Source organism: Scyliorhinus canicula, chromosome 20, assembly GCF_902713615.1.
Source record: "Scyliorhinus canicula chromosome 20, sScyCan1.1, whole genome shotgun sequence".
In the NCBI taxonomy this organism is placed as follows: Eukaryota; Metazoa; Chordata; class Chondrichthyes; order Carcharhiniformes; family Scyliorhinidae; genus Scyliorhinus; species Scyliorhinus canicula.
In genome coordinates this window covers 43,060,368-43,084,237 of record NC_052165.1, presented here as the reverse complement: position 1 = coordinate 43,084,237, position 23,870 = coordinate 43,060,368, and the positions used below count along the sequence as shown (strand labels likewise).

Sequence of the window (23,870 nt, the reverse complement as noted above, 5' to 3'; positions counted from 1 at the left end):
AAGATTGGTTAAGACAAATGTAAGTTCCTTACAGTAAGAAACAGGGGAGTTGATAATGATGAACGAAGAAATTGCAGATCAACTAAATAGACACTTTGGCTCTGCCTTCACAAGGAAGGACATGAATAAAATACCAGAAATGTTGAGGAACCCAGGGTTTAGTGAGAGGGAAGAACTGGATGAAATCAGTACTAGTAAGGAAATGCTGTTTTGGGGAAATTGATGGGATTGCAGGTCAATAGATCTCCAGGGCCTATTAATCTCCATCTCAAAGTATTTAAGGAAGTGGCGCTAGAAATAGGGGATGCGTTGGTGGTCATCCTCCATGATTCTATAGATAATGGAATAGTTCCTACAGATTGGAGGGTAGCTAATGTAACCCCACTATTTAAAAAGGGAGGTAGAGAGAAAACAGGCAATTATAGACTAGTTAGCCTGACATCAGTGCTGGGCAAAATTCTAAAGTCCATTATAAAAGATTTGACAGCAGAGCACTTGGAAAACAGTGGCAAAATCAGACAGAGTCAGCATGGATTTGTGAAAGATAATTCATGCTTGACAAATCTACTGGAATTCTTCAAAAGTGTAACAAGTATAGTTGATGAGGAGAGCCAGGGTAGGTAATTTATTTGGACTTTTAGAAGGCTTTCGACAAAGTCCCACATAAGCAATTAATGTGTAAAAGTAAAGCATTTGGGATTGGGGGTAGAGTATTCAGATGCATAGAAAACTGTTTGGCAGACAGGAAACAAAGTGTAGGAATAAGCGACACTTTTTCCAAATGGCAGGCAGTGACTAGTGGGGTTGGTGCTTGCACTCCAGCTATTACAATATGTATTAATTATTTAGATGAGGGAACATAAGAACATAAGAACTAGGAGCAGGAGTAGGCCATCTGGCCCCTCGAGCCTGCTCCGCCATTCAATTAGATCATGGCTGATCTTTTGTGGACTCAGCTCCACTTTTCGGCCCGAACACCATAACCCTTAATCCCTTTATTCTTCAAAAAACTATCTATCTTTACCTTAAAAACATGTAATGAAGGAGCCTCAACTGCTTCACTGGGCAAGGAATTCCATAGATTCACAACCCTTTGGGTGAAGAAGTTCCTCCTAAACCCAGTCCTAAATCTACTTCCCCTTATTTTGAGGCTATGCCCCCTAGTTCTGCTGTCACCCGCCAGTGGAAACAACCTGCCCGCATCTATCCTATCTATTCCCTTCATAATTTTAAATGTTTCTATAAGATCCCCCCTCATCCTTCTAAATTCCAACGAGTACAGTCCCAGTCTACTCAACCTCTCCTCATAATCCAACCCCTTCAGCTCTGGGATTAACCTAGTGAATCTCCTCTGCACACCCTCCAGTGCCAGTACGTCCTTTCTCAAGTAAGGAGACCAAAACTGAACACAATACTCCAGGTGTGGCCGCACTAACACCTTATACAATTGCAACATAACCTCCCTAGTCTTAAACTCCATCCCTCTAGCAATGAAGGACAAAATTCCATTTGCCTTCTTAATCACCTGTTGCACTTGTAAACCAACCTTCTGTGACTCATGCACTAGCACACCCAAGTCTCTCTGAACAGCGGCATGCTTTAATATTTTATCGTTTAAATAATAATCCCGTTTGCTGTTATTCCTACAAAAATGGATAACCTCACATTTGTCAACATTGTATTCCATCTGCCAGACCCGAGCCCATTCACTTAACCTATGCAAATCCCTCTGCAGACTTCCAGTATCCTCTGCACTTTTCGCTTTACCACTCATCTTAGTGTCATCTGCAAACTTGGACACATTGCCCTTGTTCCCCAACTCCAAATCATCAATGTAAATTGTGAACAATTGTGGGCCCAACACGGATCCCTGAGGGACACCACTAGCTACTGATTGCCAACCAGAGAAACACCCATTTATCCCAACTCTTTGCTTTCTATTAATTAACCAATCCTCTATCCATGCTACTACTTTACCCTTAATGCCATGCATCTTTATCTTATGCAGCAACCTTTTGTGTGGCACCTTGTCAAAGGCTTTCTGGAAATCCAGGTATACCACATCCATCGGCTCCCCGTTATCTACTGCTACTACTACTAAATATAATATCCCCAATTTTGCAGACGACACAATGCTATGTGGGAGGGTGAACTGTGAGTAGAATGCAGAGATGCTTTGATGTGATTTGGACAAGTTGAGTGAGTAGGCAGATGCATGGCTGATGCAGTATAGTATAAAACGTAGAAATGCGAGGTAATCTACTTTTGTAGCAAAAACAGGAAGGCAGATTATTATCTGGATGGCTATAAATTGAGAGAGGGAAATGTGCAATGAGACATGATTGGCCTTGTATGCCAGTCATTGAAGGTCAACATGCAAATGCAGTAGGTGGCAAAGAAGTCAAATAGTACATTGGCCTTCAAAGTGAGAGGTTTGGAGCAGTGTTTTTCAAACTTTTTTCCCCCCGACCCACTTTTACCAACTGGGCATCACAGTAGCACAGTGATTAGCACAGTTGCTTCACAGCTCCAGGGTCTCGGGTTCGATTCCCGGCTTGGGTCACTGCCTGTGCGGAGTCTGCACGTTCTCCCCGTGTCTGCGTGGGTTTCCTCCCACAGTCCAAAGATGTGCAGGTTAGATGGATTGGTCATGCTAAATTGCCCCTTAGTGTCCAAAAGGTTAAGTGGGGTTGTGGGGATAGGGTGGAGGCATGGGCTTAAGTCAGGTGCTCTTTCCAAGGGACATTGCAGACTCGATAGGCCGAATGACCTCCTTCTGCATTGTAAATTCTATGATTCTAACTGGTCAACCTTTGGGACCCAATCCAGCTGACCTTTGCGACCCACCTTTTCTTACCTTTAATGCGACATGTGAGCCTGATTGGTTCTCATGATCTCACTTGCTTTGTCATTCAATGTTACATTTCTGCTAAGGACTTCAGCTGATAATTTAAGTTCTTCTTGCATCCTTTGCAAACATTAAGAGGTTTGTACTTGAACCTGCCATGCTTAGTCTTCAAATGCCTTTGAAGTTTTCAGGGATTTAAACTTTCATTTGTCTGTACGTCCCCGCATGTAACTTTGAATTTTGATTTGCATTGGCACAATTAACAAAACCACACCTCAAGAAATAATTTTTATACTGCTTTGTTCCCAGTTTCAGTATTGGAATTCAACCAGCAATGGTGGCCTTACTGCTAGTCACCGCTGCCCTGGGAGCTGCTTGAGGAAGAGGAAGCTGCAGCAGTGGAACAAGAGGCAGTGGTCCAGGATGGAGAGCAGGCCACCCAATAGGCCGAGGGGAGGAGGTGAAAAGGATGCACCGCATGAGGCCTCGCATGTACCAGCAGCGCCTATTATTTGAGACCTGCCGGTCCTGGCATGCTGTCGAGACTCCGGCTGAGCATGGAGACAGTGTGACATATCTACCAGATCATGGCGCACCTGGCACCGTGGGGGAATGGGGGAGGACACCTGCTCCTGGTGGCCATCAAGGTGACGGTCGTCCAGAACCATTATGCAATGGGGTCTTTCCAGGCACAATCACACTTAAAGCTGTCTACAGGATGACAAATCTCCTTCAAGAGGCAAGCTGTCTTACCTTAGTGTATAGATGCAAGTGTAATTTTTAAACCCAATAAACACCCGCATTACTCTGCGATGTATGCTCCACTGAGTATCAGATGAAACCGTTCCAAACCATTTGTGTTTCCGACAAAGGTTTCATTTTGCACACTATATCTGAGTTTCAAATGTTGAAGAGTGGAGAGGACATACTCACACTCTTCCTCTCTCTCTCTCCCCTGAGCCACAGGGTTCAAGTTCCAATCCACTGTGCCCCAGGTAATCTACAGATGGCCTCTTTCCTGGCTCCCAAATCTTGAATCTTAATTGTTTTATGTGAGTCATTAAATTATTTTGAAATATTAAGTTTCACAAGCTTTTTACTTTTATTTACATTTTAGCTAAAATTCACAATTTCAGCAACATTTGAAAGACAACTCAAGATATTAAACTCTTTGCCACCGACTATGTATTTTTTTTTGGTGATGTCAGATCTTTAAGGGAATGGATGTCAAATTTGAAATTTGGCAATTTTACAATTGAGCACGTGGCCCCCATTTGCGACAGGACACTTAGAATGTCTTCATTGTCTATACACTAAGGTAAGGGCAGCACGGTAGCATGGTGGTTAGCATAAATGCTTCACAGCTCCAGGGTCCCAGGTTCAGTTCCCGGCTGGGTCACTGTCTGTGCGGAGTCTGCACGTCCTCCCCGTGTGTGCGTGGGTTTCCTCCGGGTGCTCCAGTTTCCTCCCACAGTCCAAAGATGTGTGGGTTAGGTGGATTGGTCATGCTAAATTGCCCGTAGTGTCCTAAAAAGTAAGGTTGAGGGGGGGTGGGGTTGTTGGGTTACGGGTATAGGGTGGATACGTGGGTTTGAGTAGGGTGATCATTGCTCGGCACAACATCGAGGGCCGAAGGGACTACAATTAGATCTGCCTTTGCCGAGCATTTAAATGCATTACATATCAGTAGAAAAGCTGTTTTGGAAGCAGAAGTCTCAAAGAATTCGCAAAGCTTTAAGACATAATGTACGGCCATCAAATACCGTTTTTCAGCAAGGAGACATAGTATACTATAAGAGAGACAATTCTAATGAATGGAAAGGCCCAGGGAAGATGATAGGCATAGATGGCAAAACAATTATTTTGTAACATGGCAATCAAACTGTTAGGGTTCATTCGTCAAGGATAATGGGTACAGATTACAAATTTTCAAATTTAGACAGAGCAGACAGACAGGACGAGGAACCAGAGTCATCTGGTACGCACATGTTACAGAACTATGAGGACCAGTTAACTGATATAGATAGTTAGAGGAACACAACACTTCTGATGAATTAGAACAGGCCATTTTTCTGAAAGGAAAACTGCCAAAAGTTGGTACAAAAGTGACATACCTGCCTGAAGCGTCTAGTCAATGGAAGGATACAACTATTATTAGCAGAGCAGGGAAGGCCACTGGAAAGTACAAACATTGGTTGAATGTACAACATTCAGGGGAAGGAGTCAAGACAATGGATTGGGAACACGAAGTTCAAAAATGGAGGGCGCAGAAACGCAGTGCCAGTTTGGATAGTACATTGGATAGTGAATAGGTCCGCAGGAAAAGGTTGAGAACTATTGAATGGACATCTCACAGCAGAAGGGAATGATCAAGCAGTAGCAGTACAGAACGAGAGGGGATGTAGTTTATCAAGATCTCAGAACATGAGTGTACTAATAGGAGTAGAAGCCTGCAAGCACGTGAGATTTTGGTGGCTTCTAAAAAGTTAGATGAAAAAGTTATCAAAGATGCCAAACAGCAAGAACTGCATAGTGGGAGTGAATTTAGGGTATACACAGAAGTACCAGATAGGGAACAAAGAGCTCTATCCCACAGATGGATTTGCACAGAAAAGGTTCTTCCTGATGGAACTTATAAGGCAAAGGCCAGGCTTGTGGCAAGGGGATTTGAAGAAAACTTAGAAGATCAGGATTTAAGGGTTCACCTATGGCAGGAAAGGTTATTTTAAAGATCTTCTTGGCTCTATTGGCCACAAAGGCATGGGAATGCAAATCTATAGATATAAAAGCTGCCTTTTTGCAGGGGCATCTGCTCCAGAGAGACATTTTTCTCCGTCCTCCTAAAGAGGCAGCTAACACAGAAACGGTACTCTGGAAGTTGAATGTGGTGAATGTATTCACCATAATATAAGTTTTCTGTATAGCACTGTGGCCTATGGCCAGGGAATGGTAATGTGATCTCTTTCCATGTATTGTAGTGGAACCCTGGTGGCCCCCCCCCCCCCCCCCCCCCCCCCCCCCCCCCCCCGGACGGTATATAGTCTGGCCGCCTAGGGGCGGCGCTCAGTTGTTACAGCTGTCACAGGCAGGCAAGTTCTTGGATAATAAAGCCTATGTTCACTCGCTCTCATCGTCTTGTAGTGAATTGATGGTACACCAATTTATTATCCAACGATGTCCAAAGATGTGCGGGTTAGGTGGATTGGCCATGCTAAATTGCCCGTAGTGTAAGGTTAATGGGGGGGATTGTTGGGTTACGGGTATACGGGTTACGTGGGTTTAAGTAGGGTGATCATTGCTCGGCACAACATCGAGGGCCGAAGGGCCTGTTCTGTGCTGCACTGTTCTATGTTCTATGACATCACTATGGAGGCCGCTCTGAAGCCTGATAAACTGGAACTCGACGCACGAGCAGCAGAAGCTAAAGAAATTTTCTCCCACTGGCTCCGCTGTTTTGAGACCTACCTCGACTCCTTTGAAATGCCTCCCTCCGACGCCAGCAAGCTGCGCCTCCTCCACGCCCGGGTGAGCCACCGAATCTCGGGAACGATTGAGGACGCAGCCACGTATGAAGCAGCGGTCGCGATTCTAAAGAAACAGTTCGTGAAGCCTGTGAACGAAGTGTTCATGCGGCATCTCCTCACTACCCGCCGACAATGCGCCGGGGAATCGCTGGACGAATATCTAGAGAACCTGACTCTATTCGCCCGCAACTGCAACTACAGGGATGTGAAGGCCGATGAGCACATGAACCTGATGATCTAGGACATTTACGTGGCTGGGGTCCGGTCTAACTACATCCGGCAGCGACTGCTGGAAAATGGGGCCACTGATCTACAGGACATGGTGGCCTAGAGGTGGCCTACCAGAGCCTCCGTGTGTTCCCGCCAGACCCAGTGAAACCCTTGTGGGCACCACAGACACGGCCTTCACCAGACCCGACTACGTCTCAGGCCTGTGTTGCGCAGCTGCCTGTGCAGCCCGGGGGACCATTTTGCTACTTCTGTGGGCAGGGCCAACACCCCCCGACAGCGTTGCTCAGCCCGCACCGTGACATGCAGCGACTGCGGCAAAAAGGGACATTTCGCCAGAGTCTGTCTGGCCCGATCCAAAGTCCCAAAGTCAAAAGCATACCAGGCCCGATCCACGGACTCAAAGGCCCACAGACCCCACAATGTGGCTGCGTGCCTGCCGGCACCACGCCCTTCAGACGCGTCATCCGCCTTGTGCAGCTCGTGGGGGCCGCCATCTTTAACTCAGCCCAACACGTGCGACCTGAGGGCGACCATATTGGCCACCACCTTCAGCACCAACCAACACGTGCGACCGATGGGGGCGGCCATCTTGGTCACCATCTTCAACCCGGCCCGACACGTGCGACACTTGGGAGCCGCCTTCTTGCAAACCCGATACCTCCGACCACGCAGACTACCCTTGACCAGTCGCGGCCAAAACATCTAAAGAATTTGATGATGGCCATCCGGGTCAATGGGCACGAGATCCCCTGTCTTTTCGACTCCGGGAGTAAGGCGCTGCTTCCTCCACATCTATCCCGTGGACCAGACAATCCCCCTTGCCTCCGGATCCCATTCGGTACCGATCCGGGGGTGCTGTGTTGCGAACCTCATGATAGAGGGCGCTGAGTACGCCCATTTTAAACTGTATGACCTCCCTCACCTCTGCACCCCTCTACTGCTTGGACTCGACTTCCAATGCAGTCACCGAAGCCTGACCCTAAAATTCGGCAGACCCCTACCCCCCCTCAATATGTAGCCTCGCGTCCCTTAAGGTCACCCCCCCTTCCCTCTTTGCGAATCTCACCCCTGACTGTAAGCCCGTTGCCACCAGGAGCAGGTGGTACAGTGCACAAGACATGGCTTTTATCAAGTCGGAGGTCCACCGACTCTTGAGGGAGGGCGTCATCGAGGCCAGCAACAGCCCCTGGAGGGCACAAGTGGTGGTTGTCAGGACCGGGGAAAAGAATCGGACGGTTGTGGACTATAGCCAGACCATTAACCGGGTCACGCAACTTGATGCGTATGCCCACCCCCCGCATAGCGGAGATAGTCAACCAGATTGCACAGTACCGGGTGTTCTCCACGGTAGATCTGAAGTCTGCCTATCACCAGCTCCCGATCCACCCGGAAGATCACCACTACACTGTTTTTGAAGCAGCCGGCCAACTCTTCCACTTCCTCAGGGTCCCCTTTGGCGTCACTAATGGGGTCTCGGTTTTCCAGAGAACGATAGACCGAATGGTGGACCGGTACGGGCTGCGGGCTACATACCCGCACTTGGACAATGTTACCATCTGCGGCCATGATCAGCAGGACCACGACGCCAACCTCCAGAGGTTCCTCCAGGCCGCCCAATCCCTCAACCTCACATATATCAAAGAGAAATGCATTTTCCGCACAACCCAGCTAGCCATCCTCGGCTATGTCGTGGAAAACGGGGTTCTCGGGCCGGACCCCGACCGCATGCGCCCCCTCAAAGAACTTCCCCCTCCGCACAGCCTCAAGGCCCTCAAATGCTGCCTGGGGCTATTCTCCTACTATGCCCAGTGGGTCCCCAACTATGCGGACAAAGCCCACCCACTTACCAAGGCCACTATCTTCCCCCTGACGGCTGAGGCCTGCGCGGCCTTCAGCCGCATCAAGGCAGATATTGCCAAAGCCACGATGCATGCGGTGGATGGGTCCATCCCGTTCCAAGTAGAGAGCGATGCGCCAGACATCGCCCTGGCCGCCCACCCTCAACCTGGCGGGCAGGCCAGTAGCCTTCTTTTCTAGAACGCTTCACGCCTCCGAGATTCGACACTCCGCTGTCGAGAAGGAAGCGCAAGCCATTGTGGAAGCTGTGCGGCAATGGAGGCACTACCTAACCAGTAGGAGGTTCACCCTCGTCACCGACCAACGGTTGGTAGCCTTTATGTTCGACAACGCACAACGGGGCAAAATTAAAAACCACAAAATCATGAGGTGGAGAATCGAACTCTCCACCTATACCTACGATATCAAGTATCGTCCTGGGGAGCTGAAAGAGCCCTCAGATGCCCTGTCCTGCGGCACATGTGCCAGCGCGCAAGCCGACCGACTTCAGGCTATCCAAAATGACCTCTGTCACCCGGGGGTCCCTCGGCTTATCCACTTTATTAAGACCCGCAACCTGCCCTACTCCATCGAGGAGGTCAGGGCCATGACCAGGGATTGCCAAGTCTGTGCGGAGTGGAAACCGCATTTCTACCAGCCAGACAAGGCCCACATGGTAAAGGCCTCCCGGCCCTTTGAGTGCCTCAGCATTGACTTCAAAGGGCCCCTCCCTTCCACCTACCATAATATATACTTCCTGACCGTCATTGACGAGTACTCCCACTTCCCCTTCACTATCCCATGTCCCGACATGAACTCAGCCACTGTTATAAAGGCAGTGCACAGCATTTTCACCCTGTTTGGTTTCCCTGCATACGTCCACAGTGACCGGGGCACCTCTTTCATGAGCGATGAGTTGTGTCAGTACCTGCTCAGTAAGGGTATCGCCTCAAGCAGCACTATGAGTTATAACCCGCAGGGAAACGGGCAGGTGGAGAGGGTGAATGCGACGTTATGGAAGGCTGTCCGTCTGGCCCTCCGGTCTAGAAGTTTACTGACCCCCCCCCCCCCCCCCCCCCCCCCCCCCCCACTGGCAGGAGGTCCTCCCTGACGCGCTCCACTCCATTAGATCGCTCCTCTGCACAGCCACGAACGATACCCCTCATGACCGTTTGTTTCTCTTCCCTAGGAAGTCCATCTCCGGGGTCTCGCTTCCATCCTGGCTGACAACTCCGGACCTGTCCTTCTCCGGAAGCATACGAGGAGCCATAAGACCGACCCCCTGGCCGAGAGGGTCCAGCTGCTACACGCCAACCCCTAATATGCCTACGTCGCGCACCAAGACGGACGGCAAGATACGGTCTCCCTCCGAGACCTAGTTCCCATGTCAACACCCTCTCGGAGTCAACAATTACAACGTCCGCACCCACCGCACCGCAGAGCTAAGGAGGTCCAAAAGAACTATCCAGCCTCCAGACAGACTGAACATATGATGACCCCACTTCACCCCCGCTAGACTTCATTTTATAACAGGGGGTGAATGTGGTGAATGTAGTCACCATAATATAAGTTGTCTGTATAGCACTCTGGCCTATGGCCAGGGAATGGTAATATGATCTCCTTCCATGTATTGTACATATAATTGCTTTGCAATGAACCAAGCTTTCTTTTGACCGACTCGTTTGTAGCCTACTAAATTGGCGATGAGGATAACACTGGATTACTGTCGATGCTGCGATTCACCGTATAGTGAACAGCCACTTCCTTTCCACCGCTGGACTAAGGTTGGAGACTTTCTTTTCTATTGCAGATATGCCTTTGTTCAGAAGATTGGGCGTATTTGATACAAGCTGAGAAGATTGGACACAGTATGCAGAACGCATGTGTTACTTTTTCCGTGTGTTCACTATCACAGATGTTGACTGACAAGACACTGATATTACTGACTGCCTGTGGATTGCATACTTATGGAGTGATATAAAGCCTGGCACATCCTGCAGCTCTGGACACTAGAGCTTTTGAACAATTGGTGACCCTAGTGGGACAACTCTTCAAACCTAAACCATCCGTTATGGTGTAGAGATAATGGGCGGGATTCTCTGATCCAGCCCTGCAAGTGCAGGAAGCACAGCCTTGGGCGAAGAGAGTCCAATGCTCTCTTACTCCTCAGTTATCAGAAGAGTCTTCAGACTTTGATGGGGGGATGTAATAACCCACACGAGACCTACGGAGTTGGAACAATCAGTCTCCCCATGAGTCTCGCCAAATACGAGCTCCCACTCGTGGAGCCCAAGGGCCCCATGATTGAGATTTGTATAAAGTCAGCCAGGTATGGAAATGACAAAGCAGACCCAGCTGGGATCTGATATATAATTGCTCTGCAATAAACCAAGTTTTCTTCTGACCAACTTGGTTCAAACTCGTTTGTGGCCTATCAAAGCAAGAAACGCTGGTCCAGCCAGTGATACCCACTTCCCATGAATGAATTCCTTTCAAATTGAATCCGTATCCATTCGCCTATCAGGCAGAGCTTAATATAGGAAGCACACATTGTGTAATGGAGTTTGTTCTAATGCTGCCTCTGGTTCTTTTAACAATCTCTTTAAATTAGCCATTGGGGCAGTATAAATTAAAAAGCTACCATCACATCACCTCTTTATCTTTTATGTCCTAAGGAGAACAATTCCAGCTTCTGCAGTTTCTCCATGTAACTGCCAAACAACCATCCCTCATCCTGGAACCTTTCTCGTAAATCACTGCTGTACCGTCTCCAAAACCCTCACGTTCTTTCTAATATGTAGTGCCCAGGATGAGGCACAATACTCCAACTGTGGCCAAACTAGTATTTTATGTTAGTTCAGCATAACCTCATGACTTTTGTATTCTACTCCTCTACTTATAAAGCTCAGGATCCCATGTACTTTATTAATTACTTTGTAAACCTGTCCTGTCACTTTCAAAGATTGTGCATACACATCCCCAGGACTCTCTACCCTCACACTCCTTTAATATTAACATAGGGCTAACTACGTACTTACATGCTAACTCCTGGCTTTACCTCCATGAGACCATAAGATGTAGGCCATTCAGCTCATTGAGTCTGCTCTGCCATTCAATGAGATCATAACTGATCTGATGTTATAATCTTCAACTCCACTTTCCTGCCTTATTCCCACAGTTCCCTTACTGGTGAAAAACTACTTATTGATGTGATTGTTAAGGGCCTTGTACATGATGAATGTATATAGCTTGCCGAATTACTCCCTGGAGTTTGTCACTAAAGTCTTTATGGACTCTGCAGAGTTGGCTTCAGGCCAATTCTTTTGTGGGTGGAGACTTTAATTGTCTTCTGAACCCCTTGATGGACAAGCTCCCAGTAACTAGAAATCCTCCCACTCTACAAGTCAGGGCGTTCACATCAGTATGTGGGGAGGTGGGATACCTGGATGTGTGGAGCATCTTACATCTTAAAGATAAAGAATTTACATTTTGCTCAGCCTCTCATTAGTGTTATACTAGAATTTACTATTTTATTTGTGCCCAAGGCAATCCTACATTTGGTGTCCTCCTGCTCCATAGGGAGCACTGTGGTCCTGCCCCCTCAATCTAAGTCATGATGTTTCAATACCTCCCCTGCTTGGGCATAAATTACTATGTATTTTAAGAAGGAGTTTGAGGTGTTATACTTGGTTCATTCCCCTTCGGATGCTACCCCCTCTACTCTGGGGAAGGCCTGAAAAGCTTATGGTCGGGTGTTGGTTATTTCTTATGCAGTCAACAAAAGGTGGAGAATGCTGGAAAATCAGCATCGCTTGGAGGTTAGATTGTCTATAGTCAAAGAGGAATAAAGGAGGGTTCCTGGCAGGTAGTTGTTGAGGAAAGTTAATGCAGCTAGGGCAATCCTTGATTCCCCGCTGACACTGGGAGGAGTCTAGAGTTCGCAAAGCAAAAATTGTATGAGTTTGGGAATAAGCCAAGTAAATACTTGGCTTTTTTGAACAAGAAGGGTTGCGGATACTGTTGCTATCCCTTTGGTGCCTCATTCTAGGCGTAATAGATGAATGAAAATGGACTGCACTGGAACACAGTGGTTAGCACTGTTGCTCCACAGCGCCAGGGTCCCAGGTTCGATTCCTGCTTGGGTCACTGTCTGTCGGAGTTTGCACGTTCTTCCCGTGTCTGTGTGGGTTTACTCCAGGTGCTCCAGTTTCCTCCCACAAGTCCCGAAAGACGCGCTGTTAGGTGAATTGGACATTCTGAATGCTCCCTCAGTGTACCCGAACAGGCGCTGCAATATGACGGCTAAAGACTTTTCACAGTAACACATTAACAGTGTTAATGTAAGCCTACTTTTGACAATAATAAAGATTATTATTATTAGTGTAGACGTAAAAAATTATGAGGGGCATAGATAAAATATACAGGAACAAATCTTTCTCCTTGGTGGAGGGGTCAATGACCAGACGGCATAGATGTTGGGGAAAGGGCAGGAGGTTTAGAGGGGATGTGAGGAAAAACATTTTTGCTGAGAGGGTGGTAGGAGTCTGGAACTTGCTGCCTGAAAGGGTGGTGAAGGCAAACACCCTCATAACATTGAAGAAGTATTTAGATGTGCACTTGCGATTGCAGGACATATAAGGCTATGGGCCAAGTGCTGGAAAATGGGACTAGAGTGGTTAGGTGGTTGTTTTTCAACAGTGCAGATGCGATGGGCCGAAGGGCCTTTTCTGTGCTGTATGATTCAATGACTATGATTTATACAGGTTATCATAAAACTTGCTCATGGGCGGCACGTAGCGCAGTGGTTAGCACTGGGACAACGGCGCTGAGGACCCGGGTTTGAATCCCAGCCCTGGGTCACTGTCCGTGTGGAGTTTGCATATTCTCCCCATGTCTGCGTGGGTTTCGCCCCACAACCCAAAGATGTGTGGGTTAGGTAGATTTTACATGCTAAATTGCCCCTTAATTTGGAAAAAAATAATTGGGTACTCTAAATTTATGAAAACAAAAATAAAACTTGCTCATTAATTGTTCAGGCTCCTGGGGCAGCATGGTGGCACAGTGGTTAGCACTGGGAGTGCGGCACTGAGAATCCCAGCCCCAGGTCACTATCGGTGTGGAGTGTGCACATTCTCCCCATGTCTGCGTGGGTATCACCCCACAACCCAAAGATGTGCAGGGGAGGTGGATTTGCCACGCTAAATTGCCCCTTAATTGGAAAGAATGAACTGGGTACTCTAAATTTATTTTAAAACATTAAATTGAAAAAAATTGTTTGGGCTCAGCAGAAATCCTCAGCGGGATTCTCTTCCATTGGAGGCATTAGTTCTTAAAGCACCGCAGTTCTGAATGTTTCCTGCCTTGCTTGTTCCAACATTTGCAGAAAATTTGTTCTGTACTGTACCATTAGCTCTTGAAAATTCTGCTGCATTACTTGAAAAAAATTATAAAACTCTAATATTAAAAAACAACTTCAAAACCACCCCACCTCTTCTCCATCACCTCTCTTGACCCCCTACACAGCATCTTCCTGTTAAACTGTTTGCCAGATATCCAGCCTTGCAACAGCTATTGGGAGCAGCATTGCGGAAGCTGAAGGAGTTACCTGTATATCCTGCCAAAGATCGATTCATTACAGGGTCAGATAAGTTTAAAAGCTCCTGGTGTAAGGTACCTTATGGACCACAAGGGGGCAGCAAAGAAGAGCAGGAGACAGATTGGACCAAACTGGACAAAAATAACCATCAGAAGCTGGGTGTGAAAATCAGAAATGAACAGTTTAATTACTGTGTTAATCTTCAGTATTACCTTTTACTAACACGTGATACCATTTCATGGGTACAGGATTGTGTTGGTTATATTGTATGGGAAAAATTGACAGAATTATTCACTATTTTGTAAAGCCCACCCCTCCATGTCGCATTACCTGCAGCTGCACAACCTACCCAGATCATAGAATCCTGAAAGTGCAGTACACCATTCAGCCCATCAGGTTTGCATGGACCTTCCAAAAGAGCACTCCACCTCGGCCCACTCTCCTGTCATATCCCCATAACCCTGTAACCCCACCTAACCTGCACATCTTTGAATCATGGGAAGAAAACGGAGCACATGGAGGAAACCCACGTAGACACGGGGAGAACGTGCAAACTCCGCACAGACCAGAATTGAACCCGGGTCCCTAATGCTGCCAGTCAGCCATGCTAACCACTGTGCCCCGGAGCTCATCTAATTCTAGGCTCTTGCCCATCACTGATTTGAATCACACAACCACTGGTGGTGGCCTCTTCAACTGTCCAGTCCCTCAACTCTGCAATTCACTCCCTAAGCCCATCCCCTTTAAAGACAGTCTTTAAAACCTGTCCTCTTTGACCAAGCTTTTGGTCACCTGAACTAATATCTCCTTTTGGAACTTGATGCTAGGTTATTCTCCTGTGAGGGAGTTTGGGATGTTTGGTAATTGGAAAGGCACTATAGAAATGTAAGGTTTCTTTGGAATATGCACTCCGAAAAAATGTCAGGTTAGATCTCAGGAAAGAGACAGCGAAAATCCTCGATTTAATTTGCATTTCCTTTCCTTAACTTAAGTGTATCTTGCAACAATCACTCAGAAAAATCAAATAATGCTAGCATTGTTAAATTCACCAGCTGTGTTTGAATTCCAATGGATTGCTGACTGCCTTAAATATTAAATACAGGCTCGGAAATAAGACTTCGCCTTATTTCCCATTCGCTGAGAAACCTTTTGTTTCACACGTTTTTCCAAAGAATGGAAGATATTAATAATGTAATGTATGTAAATGAATCTTCATCAGAGGCTGCGTTGGTTCTGAAAATAAATGTTGCATAAATAAAAGGAGTGGAATGAATAATTGCTGAGGGAAGCTACAGGATGAGGTGTTCTAAGTTCCAAAAGATTCATGCATCTTCTATCTAACGGGGTGCAGAGTTCTGAACAATGAGCTTCTATCCTCACTATCAGTTAACAGTTGCAATAAGGCCAGGGTTGCTAGCATTGGACTACAGTCTGCGTCATTCAGACTGAAGCTGTCAATTTTTAATAAACTAATTCTCCCTCCTCTCTCTCTCTCTCTCTCCATGCACTGCCTCTTGCGTTGTGACAGAGGTTTGTGAACCATTTGAAGGGGAGGTGACCAGGTAGCGAGAACTGCCCGCAGCTCAAGTGAATGCCGGATTGTGAGTGATGGTTGCAATGTCACCGACTCTTTGATATTTTGGTGGGAGGGAGTGGGCGGTGGAAATCTATTCTCTGTTCGAGAACAGGAACACGCCTCCAAGGAGCAGCAGGGAGTGTGTCATGGATGGCAAAACCTGCACTTGGTGTCTTCTCTAGATCGCCAGAGAGTCCTGGGGTTCTGCCTCGCAACTTTCGCAGCAACTGGTTGGAAGCAGAGAGAGAGAGAGACAGAGAGCGAGCCAGGTGGAGAGGGACTAAAACAAAACACCTCACCTCAGAACAAACTATCTCCCGCAGCAGCGTCCTCTCAGAGTGGCCATGGAAGACAATGCGAGGACAGCGGTGTCCCTGGTGTAATAGATACTGATAAGAGTCTAACTTGTAACTGGGAAGGAGATAGAGGCGAGTAAAGTCCTCTCCAGCAAAGATGCCTTTCGAAGGATTTGCCACCATGAAGGACACATTCTTCAAACCGGCCAAAGAGGAAGCCAAGTACGCGGTGGGAGACTCACTGGGTCATATCCGAAGGTACAGAGGGAGAGAAAGATATATATTGTAAAATTTTCACAAGTATCCTAATATTGGAAGTTTCTGCAGAGGAGTTAGCAGTCGCTCCACTCAGCTATAGAATACAGTGTAGAGTGTCTATTGTAGAGATGGCAGATTAGGGGATGATGCAGGGACAAGACTTGGCTAGGTTACAATGTGATTGCGAGTGTTTGTCATAAATTTAACAACATTTAAAAAAACTAGAACACTGAGACAAAAAGGTAGGAATGTTACAGGTTAATAACCCTTACCTATCTTGCTTTTAAAGATGTCTGTCCAAGACCATGTTGTTCAGCAATCTCGACCAAAATCAAAGAAAACCTTCCCACAAATGCTATTTTTCTTTCTCTCTAATTAAGTAACCTAATCTGCACAGAGCCCCCGAACCTTTTTACGTCGTCAAATGTAGATTATTTGATGTCGCTCAATTTATCTTGGCTCAGATTTTTCTCAATTAAAGGAAGTCATTTAAAAAAAGTCAACAGTTTGGTTGGACCGTGATCTCTTCAATGAGATGATAAGGGCTGGATTATATCCCGCGCGAATGATATTTTTTATTATATGTCAGGGTATGTCCTACCTACACAAACAGGCATTAATGAAGTGTCTGTGAAGGACTTTATGAAAGAGTCATCCAGACTCCAAACGTTAGCTCCCTTCTCTCTCCACAGATGCTGTCAGACCTGCTGAGATTGTCAAGCATTTTCCCTTTTTGTTTCAGAAGTAATATTACTCGAGATGATTATTATTAAGATGCTACACATAGTATTTTTCATCCCATTGTGACTATGTTCATTATTATGCAGCAGCGTTCATAATGTATTGTTTAACTGAAAGGTTTCAATAGCAGTCATTCCCCTGATTTTAATGTGATTAGTTTGAAAGACCCATTGCAATCCCATTCAGAAACCATGCCATCAACTCCACTTAAAACTCCCTTGCGCTGTCAGTGACTGCAAATCAATTGGTGTCGCCTTGTTAATTGATATAAATGGAATGCACTTCCAGTGCCGTTTATAATGAGATGGCATCGCAAGCCTATAAATAGAAAAAGGAATCCCTCATTTGCAATGATTTACCGGGGATTTGCTCTTGGCCATGATACGAAACTTAGTTTTTTTTTGCCATTGTTGTCCACTATCAGTCTCTCTCTCGAGAGTTTATAGTTAGTAAATTAAATGTTGCTTCTACACATTGATTTATCTAAATACTGCGCAGTCTGATGCATCGCGAACTGTGCAGTACTAAGATAAATGTGCAATTGTAAGGCGATCTTACAGGTGTTTTTAAATGAATTAATGGCAAATCGATTCGTAAAAGTGAAGTGATTGCTTATTTTTAAATGGGTTCTGTTATTTAGATATTTTCGACTGTTGTTCCTCCTACTCTGTTGGTATTAACCTCTAGCCCATGACTACTTCCCATCATGTCTCAGCTCACACCAAATCCTATTCACCCATCACTTCCTGTGCTCACAGACCAACCTGGATTTTTAAAAATAAATTCTTATCTTTCTTTACAAATCGTTCCAAGGCTTCTTCTCCCGTTTCCTATCTCTGTCATTTATGCCCAGCCCCGCCACCCTCCAAATCTTAAGCATGGCTGATTTTAATTGTTCCACTATTGGTGGCAGTGTCTTCAGCTGCCTGCATCCCAAGCTCTGGAATTCCCTCCCAGCCCTCTCTGGCTTTCTACTCCTCTCACTTCCTTGCAGAGGCTCCTTGTAACCCTAATCTTTGACTGAGATTTCGTCGTTGGATGTGCCTGTCTGTGGCACTGCTAATCTGCAAATGCCTGATCTTAGAAACTAAACAGATTCAGACTTGGTTAATACTGGGAATGTCACGTGCAGTATACTTTCTCTCATCAAATGGTCAAGCAGGCTCGAAGGGCTGAATGGCCTAATTGTGCTCCTAATTCGTATGTTTGTGTTTGATAACGCTCCTTTGAAACATCTTGGGGCAGCCTTGCTACATTCAAGGCGTTATTTAAATTCAAATTGCTGTTCTTAGCAACAGATGTTTTATGGAAAAACTAATATGTCAAGTGACTGACTTGCTGAGATAAAACTGCGGCAATTCTATCAATGGTATCCAAACCTGTGAATGTGTTACATTCTTGAGACCTACTTCTAACTATATTATTGATAATTCATAGCTGGATAAGGTGTCAGCAGTGGATCAGTGTTTACCAGTCTGGTTTCTGAGTCAACAGCCCCACTCCAGCCAGGTTTACCTCCCAGTGGCAGTATTGAGGGAGTGCTGCATTGTTAGAGGCCCTTTTTTAAAAATATTTTTTAGATTACCCAATTATTTTTTCCAATTAAGGGGCAATTTAGCGTGGCCAATCCACTTACTCTGCACATTTTCGGGTTGTGGGGGCGAAACCCACGCAGACACGGGGAGAATGCGCAAACTCCACACGGACAGTGACCCAGAGCTGGGATTGAACCTGGGACCTCAGCGCCGTGAGGCGGTTGTGCTAGCCACTAGGCCACCGTGCTGCCCTTAGAGGCCCTTTTTTAGGCTAAGACATTAAACGGAGACCCTAGCTGTCCTATCAGGTGGATGTAAAAGATCCCCTGACACAATTTTGAAAAAGAGCAGATAAGTTCTCCCAGAGTCCTGGAGCCCTATTCAAAGGCAAGGAGATTATGCTGAACTTAACACAAAATACTAATTTGGTCCCAAAATACTGAAATAACAGATTGTGTCCCATTGTGGACACCACATGTTCGGAAGGACTGAAAGATTTGGAGAGAGTTAGGAGAGATTCACTGGAATTATTCCAGGGATGAAGGATTACAGCTATATGGATAGACTGGGCAAATTGGGATTGTTCTCCTTGGAACAGAGAAGGTTAAGAGGAGTTATGATAGAAGTGTTTCCGTCGTGAAGGGTTTTGACAGAGTAAATAAGAATAAATTGCTTTGGATGACTGAAGGGTCATAAGCAGAAGATAGAGATTTATAGTGATTAACAAAACAACTTGAGGTAACACAAGGAATACTACAATCCTGCATGCTTCACCCGATGCCGGTGTCTATGTATTTACATTGTGTACCTTGTGTTGCCTTATTATGTATTTTATTTTTCTTTTATATTATTTTCATGTACTAAATGATCTGTTTGAGCTGCTCGCAGAAAAATATTTTTCACTGTACCTCAGTATACGTGACAATAAACAAATCCAATCCAACAAATCCAATCTAATGATAGGATGGTGGATACAGATTCAACAGCAAGTTTCAAAAGGGAATTGGATAAATGCTTGAAGGAGATAAACAATATGGGACTGTAGGGAAAAGGTTGGGATAAGGTGTGAGTCAAATTTGGTTTACACTTCATTAGATCCTATGCAAACTCAATAGGCCAAATGTTTTGATCATTACCCCATACCTCTATCCGCTGTTCCAAATTGTAAAGGATACCTGAGTAGGTGCCGAGGACCCCTCAATCACCTTTGGCAGATCCTCAGCAACCGCCTGCCACTGCTTCTAAAATTCACCTGTTAAGAAGTCTACCAACTTCTCGGTCGTCCACAAAGGGGGCAACAACGCCACAGAGGCCCAAGCCATTTTCTCGTCACAAGAGGCTCGAGGACCTTCTGAATCTGAGGAGGATCCCTTGCCTGACATCTCCCTTGTGTTATATCCACCAGACATCACTTGAAAGAGTGGAGCTTATTCCAACATACTGCTCCTATTTCTTCATCAAAACACCTGGTATCTAGGCAGGAAGGGCCAAAAAAACCAAATCCCCAGGGGGGAGCCACCGCTTATGTGACTGTTCACCTCATAGCTGCCACCGGAGCTCCAACATGCAGCAATATCAGGCAGTAAGAGTGAGAGAGATTCCCATTCATCCAGGTGATCCAAATAAACTGGAGCCTCACCCATCAAGACACAAATGCCAGGACTGCAATATGCTTGTAAAGGGGATATGTTACCACAGCAACGTGGACTCCTTGGGGGGGGGGGGGGGGGAAAGAGGGGGGAGGTGTCAGTTAGCTGGGCTGCAGGTCTGGATCAGATTGGTGCCCAGCTAACTGACACCCCCCCCACCCCAGGACCGGCCTCCTTTCCCTACCAATGGTGGAGGTTGCAAAGGGTAAAACTGAATGTAAACAATTTAGGAAAGAGAGCAGAAGAAACATTTTCACTCCAGGTTCTGTGGCTGTCGAATTCATGGCCTCCATGATTGAGTTAGATATTGAAGCAATGTCCATGCCAACATTTAAGAATAAATGATTTAATGCAAGAGGAATGAAGTGGTATTGGATTAAATTGCACATGGGATTATGATGCTACACATGTGAAGGATAAACACAAGTTGGACTAACTTTTTGAAATGTTTCCTTGTTTTTATATCTCTGAATTGCTATATATACCACAGCAAAGCAGACAATTTAGGCTGACACTTGAGTCTGGTCCTGAGGGAGTGCTGCAGTGTCTTAGATATCAGGCTTGATCTACCAGCTATGTTGCCCGCAAACGGGAGTGCAACACGGTCGGTAGATGCCAGGAGAGGTCTCCCGTTGGCTTCCTGACAGCCAGGGTGCCTCACGATATCTACCCAGTTCTTCTGAGGCGTCGTGATCAGGATCCCGCCAACAATTGGTGAAACCAAGCCTCGCATGCCTGAGTAGGATTAAAACCCACTTGGGCATGCTGACCCAGGATATATCTGGGCTGGCATCTACCTGCCTACTCGGGTCCACACAAATGTGGCCCAAGTGGATGGTCTCCTGGGCCATCGGAGGAACCTGGATGGTCAGAGACAGGGCAGCGTGGCCCCCTGGCACTTCCCTTTGATCTGGCACCTTGGCACTGCCAATCTGGCACCATGACACTGCCACCCTGGTGTTGCCAATGTGTTCGGATGGCACTGCAAAGTCAGCAGGAGCATTGCCAGGGTATCAGAGTGGCAGTGCCAGAGTGTCCGGGTGCGAGGCTGGCACAGCCAAAGGTCAGGGCCTGAGGGGGGTCCATGGCCATGCAAGGAGGGTGGAGGGGGAGTATGAAGGTTGAGGGGGGTGTAGGGCAGGTATGAAGGGGACTCTGGACAATTGGAGGGGTGAAGGGTGGGGTTCCTGGAAATGGGGAGCTACTGAAAGGGGGCACAGGAAGGCCTGAAAACGGAGGGCCCTCAGCGACCCCATAGAGGGATATTAAAACTTGGGGGCAGTGGGGTAATGCTCATGTGTGTGGGGGCAGCACTGCCCATGGGTGGGCAGTATGGGCGACCCACAAGTCCAATTAGAGATCGGGACACCCTTTCAAAATGATGGCCCAATCTCTGAGGAGCCAGTCTGGCCAGTGAATCAGCTCCCCAGTGACGAAAATAATTCTATGGATTAGCCCGGAGAGAAACTCCCCCAAAAGATGACTACGTTTGGTTAGATAGCAGTGGGGAACTCGGCGACAGAGCCGGGGAAAAACTCCCAGCAAAATCCGCCATAAATGATACTAAGGGCGTGATCCAACGGCCATGCTCCATCCGAAAAGCATCTTGCCCCAGCACAGCAGGGCCAATAAAAGCTGGTAAACCCTGCTCCCGCGATCTACCCAGCTTGCAACACCTGGCGAGATCCTACGCAATCTCGTGAGACAATGCAATTTAAATCCCACCCATTGTGGGTGGGATCACTTTTTGGCAAATCAGCACATTAGAGTGAGACAGCTAGCTTCACTCTAATGTGCAGAGAACTGAGGTACCTGAGGCTTTGGGATTCATCCCCTTCGATCAGAGACCTTGGGTGTGTGCCGTTCAGCACTGGTCCCCACAAGCGTGGACCAGATGGAACGACACTCCAGGGGATTGGAGGCCCTGAACTGCATGCCCTTTGGGCAGGATAGTGTCCGGTGCTGTTGGTGCCAGCTTGGCACCCTGGCAGTGTCAGCCTAGGGCTGCCAAGGTGTCCAGGTGGCACTGCCATCTAGCATGGGCATTGCCAGGTTGGCACTGCCAAGAGATCGAGATGGCATTTAAAAATCCTTGGCCGCACATTCCCACTGAGGCCCCTTATACAACACAAGTCGCGTTGAATAGCCATGTTGAATAGTGCCGGGAAACATGCAGCTAAATGGGTTTGCTATGGGACTTTGTTCCCAATTAGTTGAATAGCACTCTTTGAAACCTTTCCATTAGACCGCACCAACAGCTTTCAGTTGAGGTGTTAAAGGGCGGTCTTGTCTGCCTGTTCTGGTGACTATACAATATCCAGGGTACAATTTTGTACATTTTTTTTTATTCATTGAGGGAATGTGGAGGACATTGACTATGTCAGCATTTGTTGCCCATCCCTAATTGCCCTTGAATTGAATAGCCTGCTCGGCCACTCCTAATTTCGGGGCCATCCAGAAGGGCTTTACAGTTCAGTAATTGCAGCATTAAATCGGAACCTTATGGCACAGAAGGAGGCTATTCAGCCTTCCCTGCTTATGCTCGCTCCTTGAAAGAGCTGTCCAATTTTGTCTCACACCCCAGTTTTGGTCCACAGCCCTGCAAATTAACCCGGTTCAGTACTTATCCTTTCAAAAGCTCCTACATCACCTGAATTGTTTCTCAACAACTTGCACTCAACCAATCAACCCAGATATTGATTAAGAAAACTGTCTTGGATGAATTCTAAGGAGTTGCTCCTGTTTTCTGCTGAAATGTGGCCTTATCCCAACCTACGATAAGGTAGATGAAGTTCCCCATAATTTTCATCTCTGTTATCATTGCAAACCTCCTAAAGACAGCTGGTGGGAAAACTGAGTGGAGGAACAGAGTGAATCATAGAATCATAGAAAGATACTGCACGGAGTATCTTCCCACTAACAATCCAAATATTAACAGCTAGTGTGAAATGCACTGAGGAGTTCCAAAGGATTTCCTGGACCATGTTGTACACCTGCTGGGAAACTGTACTTCATGGAACATCCTGAACAGAGCTTCTTTCTGGAGCCTTGTTGGTTCTCTCCAGTGTCAGTTTCCGTGTAAGATTGCAACAACGCTAACAACAGCACTGAGGGTTTTCCAAACATGCGTTGGTAGCTTTGGGATCTCTCTCGCCAATGGTGCAAACTGAAAACTCACGGATATTGTTCCAGCAAACCTCTGAGATATAGGACACTATTGGGAGATGAGATTAGCATTCCTGGGTTTTAAATATATCCTAAGAGAAATCTTGGGAGCATTCCCTCAGGTGGTCATACAAAGTTTTTTTTAGAGGAAAGATTCCAAATCTCCTTTGGAAGAAACAGACTGAGGAGCAGGAGGGCATCAGTCTGCACCTCACTTCTTTGAGATTATGGCTGATCTATATCTCAACATTAGGCTGTACAGTGTTTACTTACTCTGTGCTTGCTTGTACTTTTCTATATTACCTCATGATGCTTCAGTTGATATAATCAAAGAGCTTTCTGATCTGATGTTGCTTAGTGAAGAGCAATAAGTCATCTCTGGAAGGAACTAGAAGTCAGAATAGTTTCAGACAGAGTTAGAAATGGATACTGGTAGAATTTTAGATAGAGTGATGAAGGAACTAGAAGTAGGAATGGTTTCGGACAGGGAATTCAAAATGGATACTGATAGAATTTTAGATAGAGTGATGAATAGACTTGGGTAGAGAGAAATAGATGGAGATTGGTAGAGATAGTTTTGGAGATCCAGACAAAAGATAGATCGGGAAGCTGGAG

At 46.4% G+C, this 23,870-nt stretch overlaps 1 protein-coding gene across 1 annotated transcript in view; it reads left to right on the top strand.

Annotated features, from left to right (window-relative positions):
- Nucleotides 1-15,648: 15,648 nt before the first annotated feature.
- slc17a8 (solute carrier family 17 member 8) overlaps nucleotides 15,649-23,870 on the top strand; it is a 94,564-nt gene continuing 86,342 nt past the window's right edge. The window contains exon 1 of the mRNA XM_038781017.1: nucleotides 15,649-16,165. Within this exon, the coding sequence (XP_038636945.1) occupies nucleotides 16,065-16,165 (101 nt within the window). The 5' untranslated portion in view covers nucleotides 15,649-16,064. The remainder of the gene's footprint in view (nucleotides 16,166-23,870) is intronic.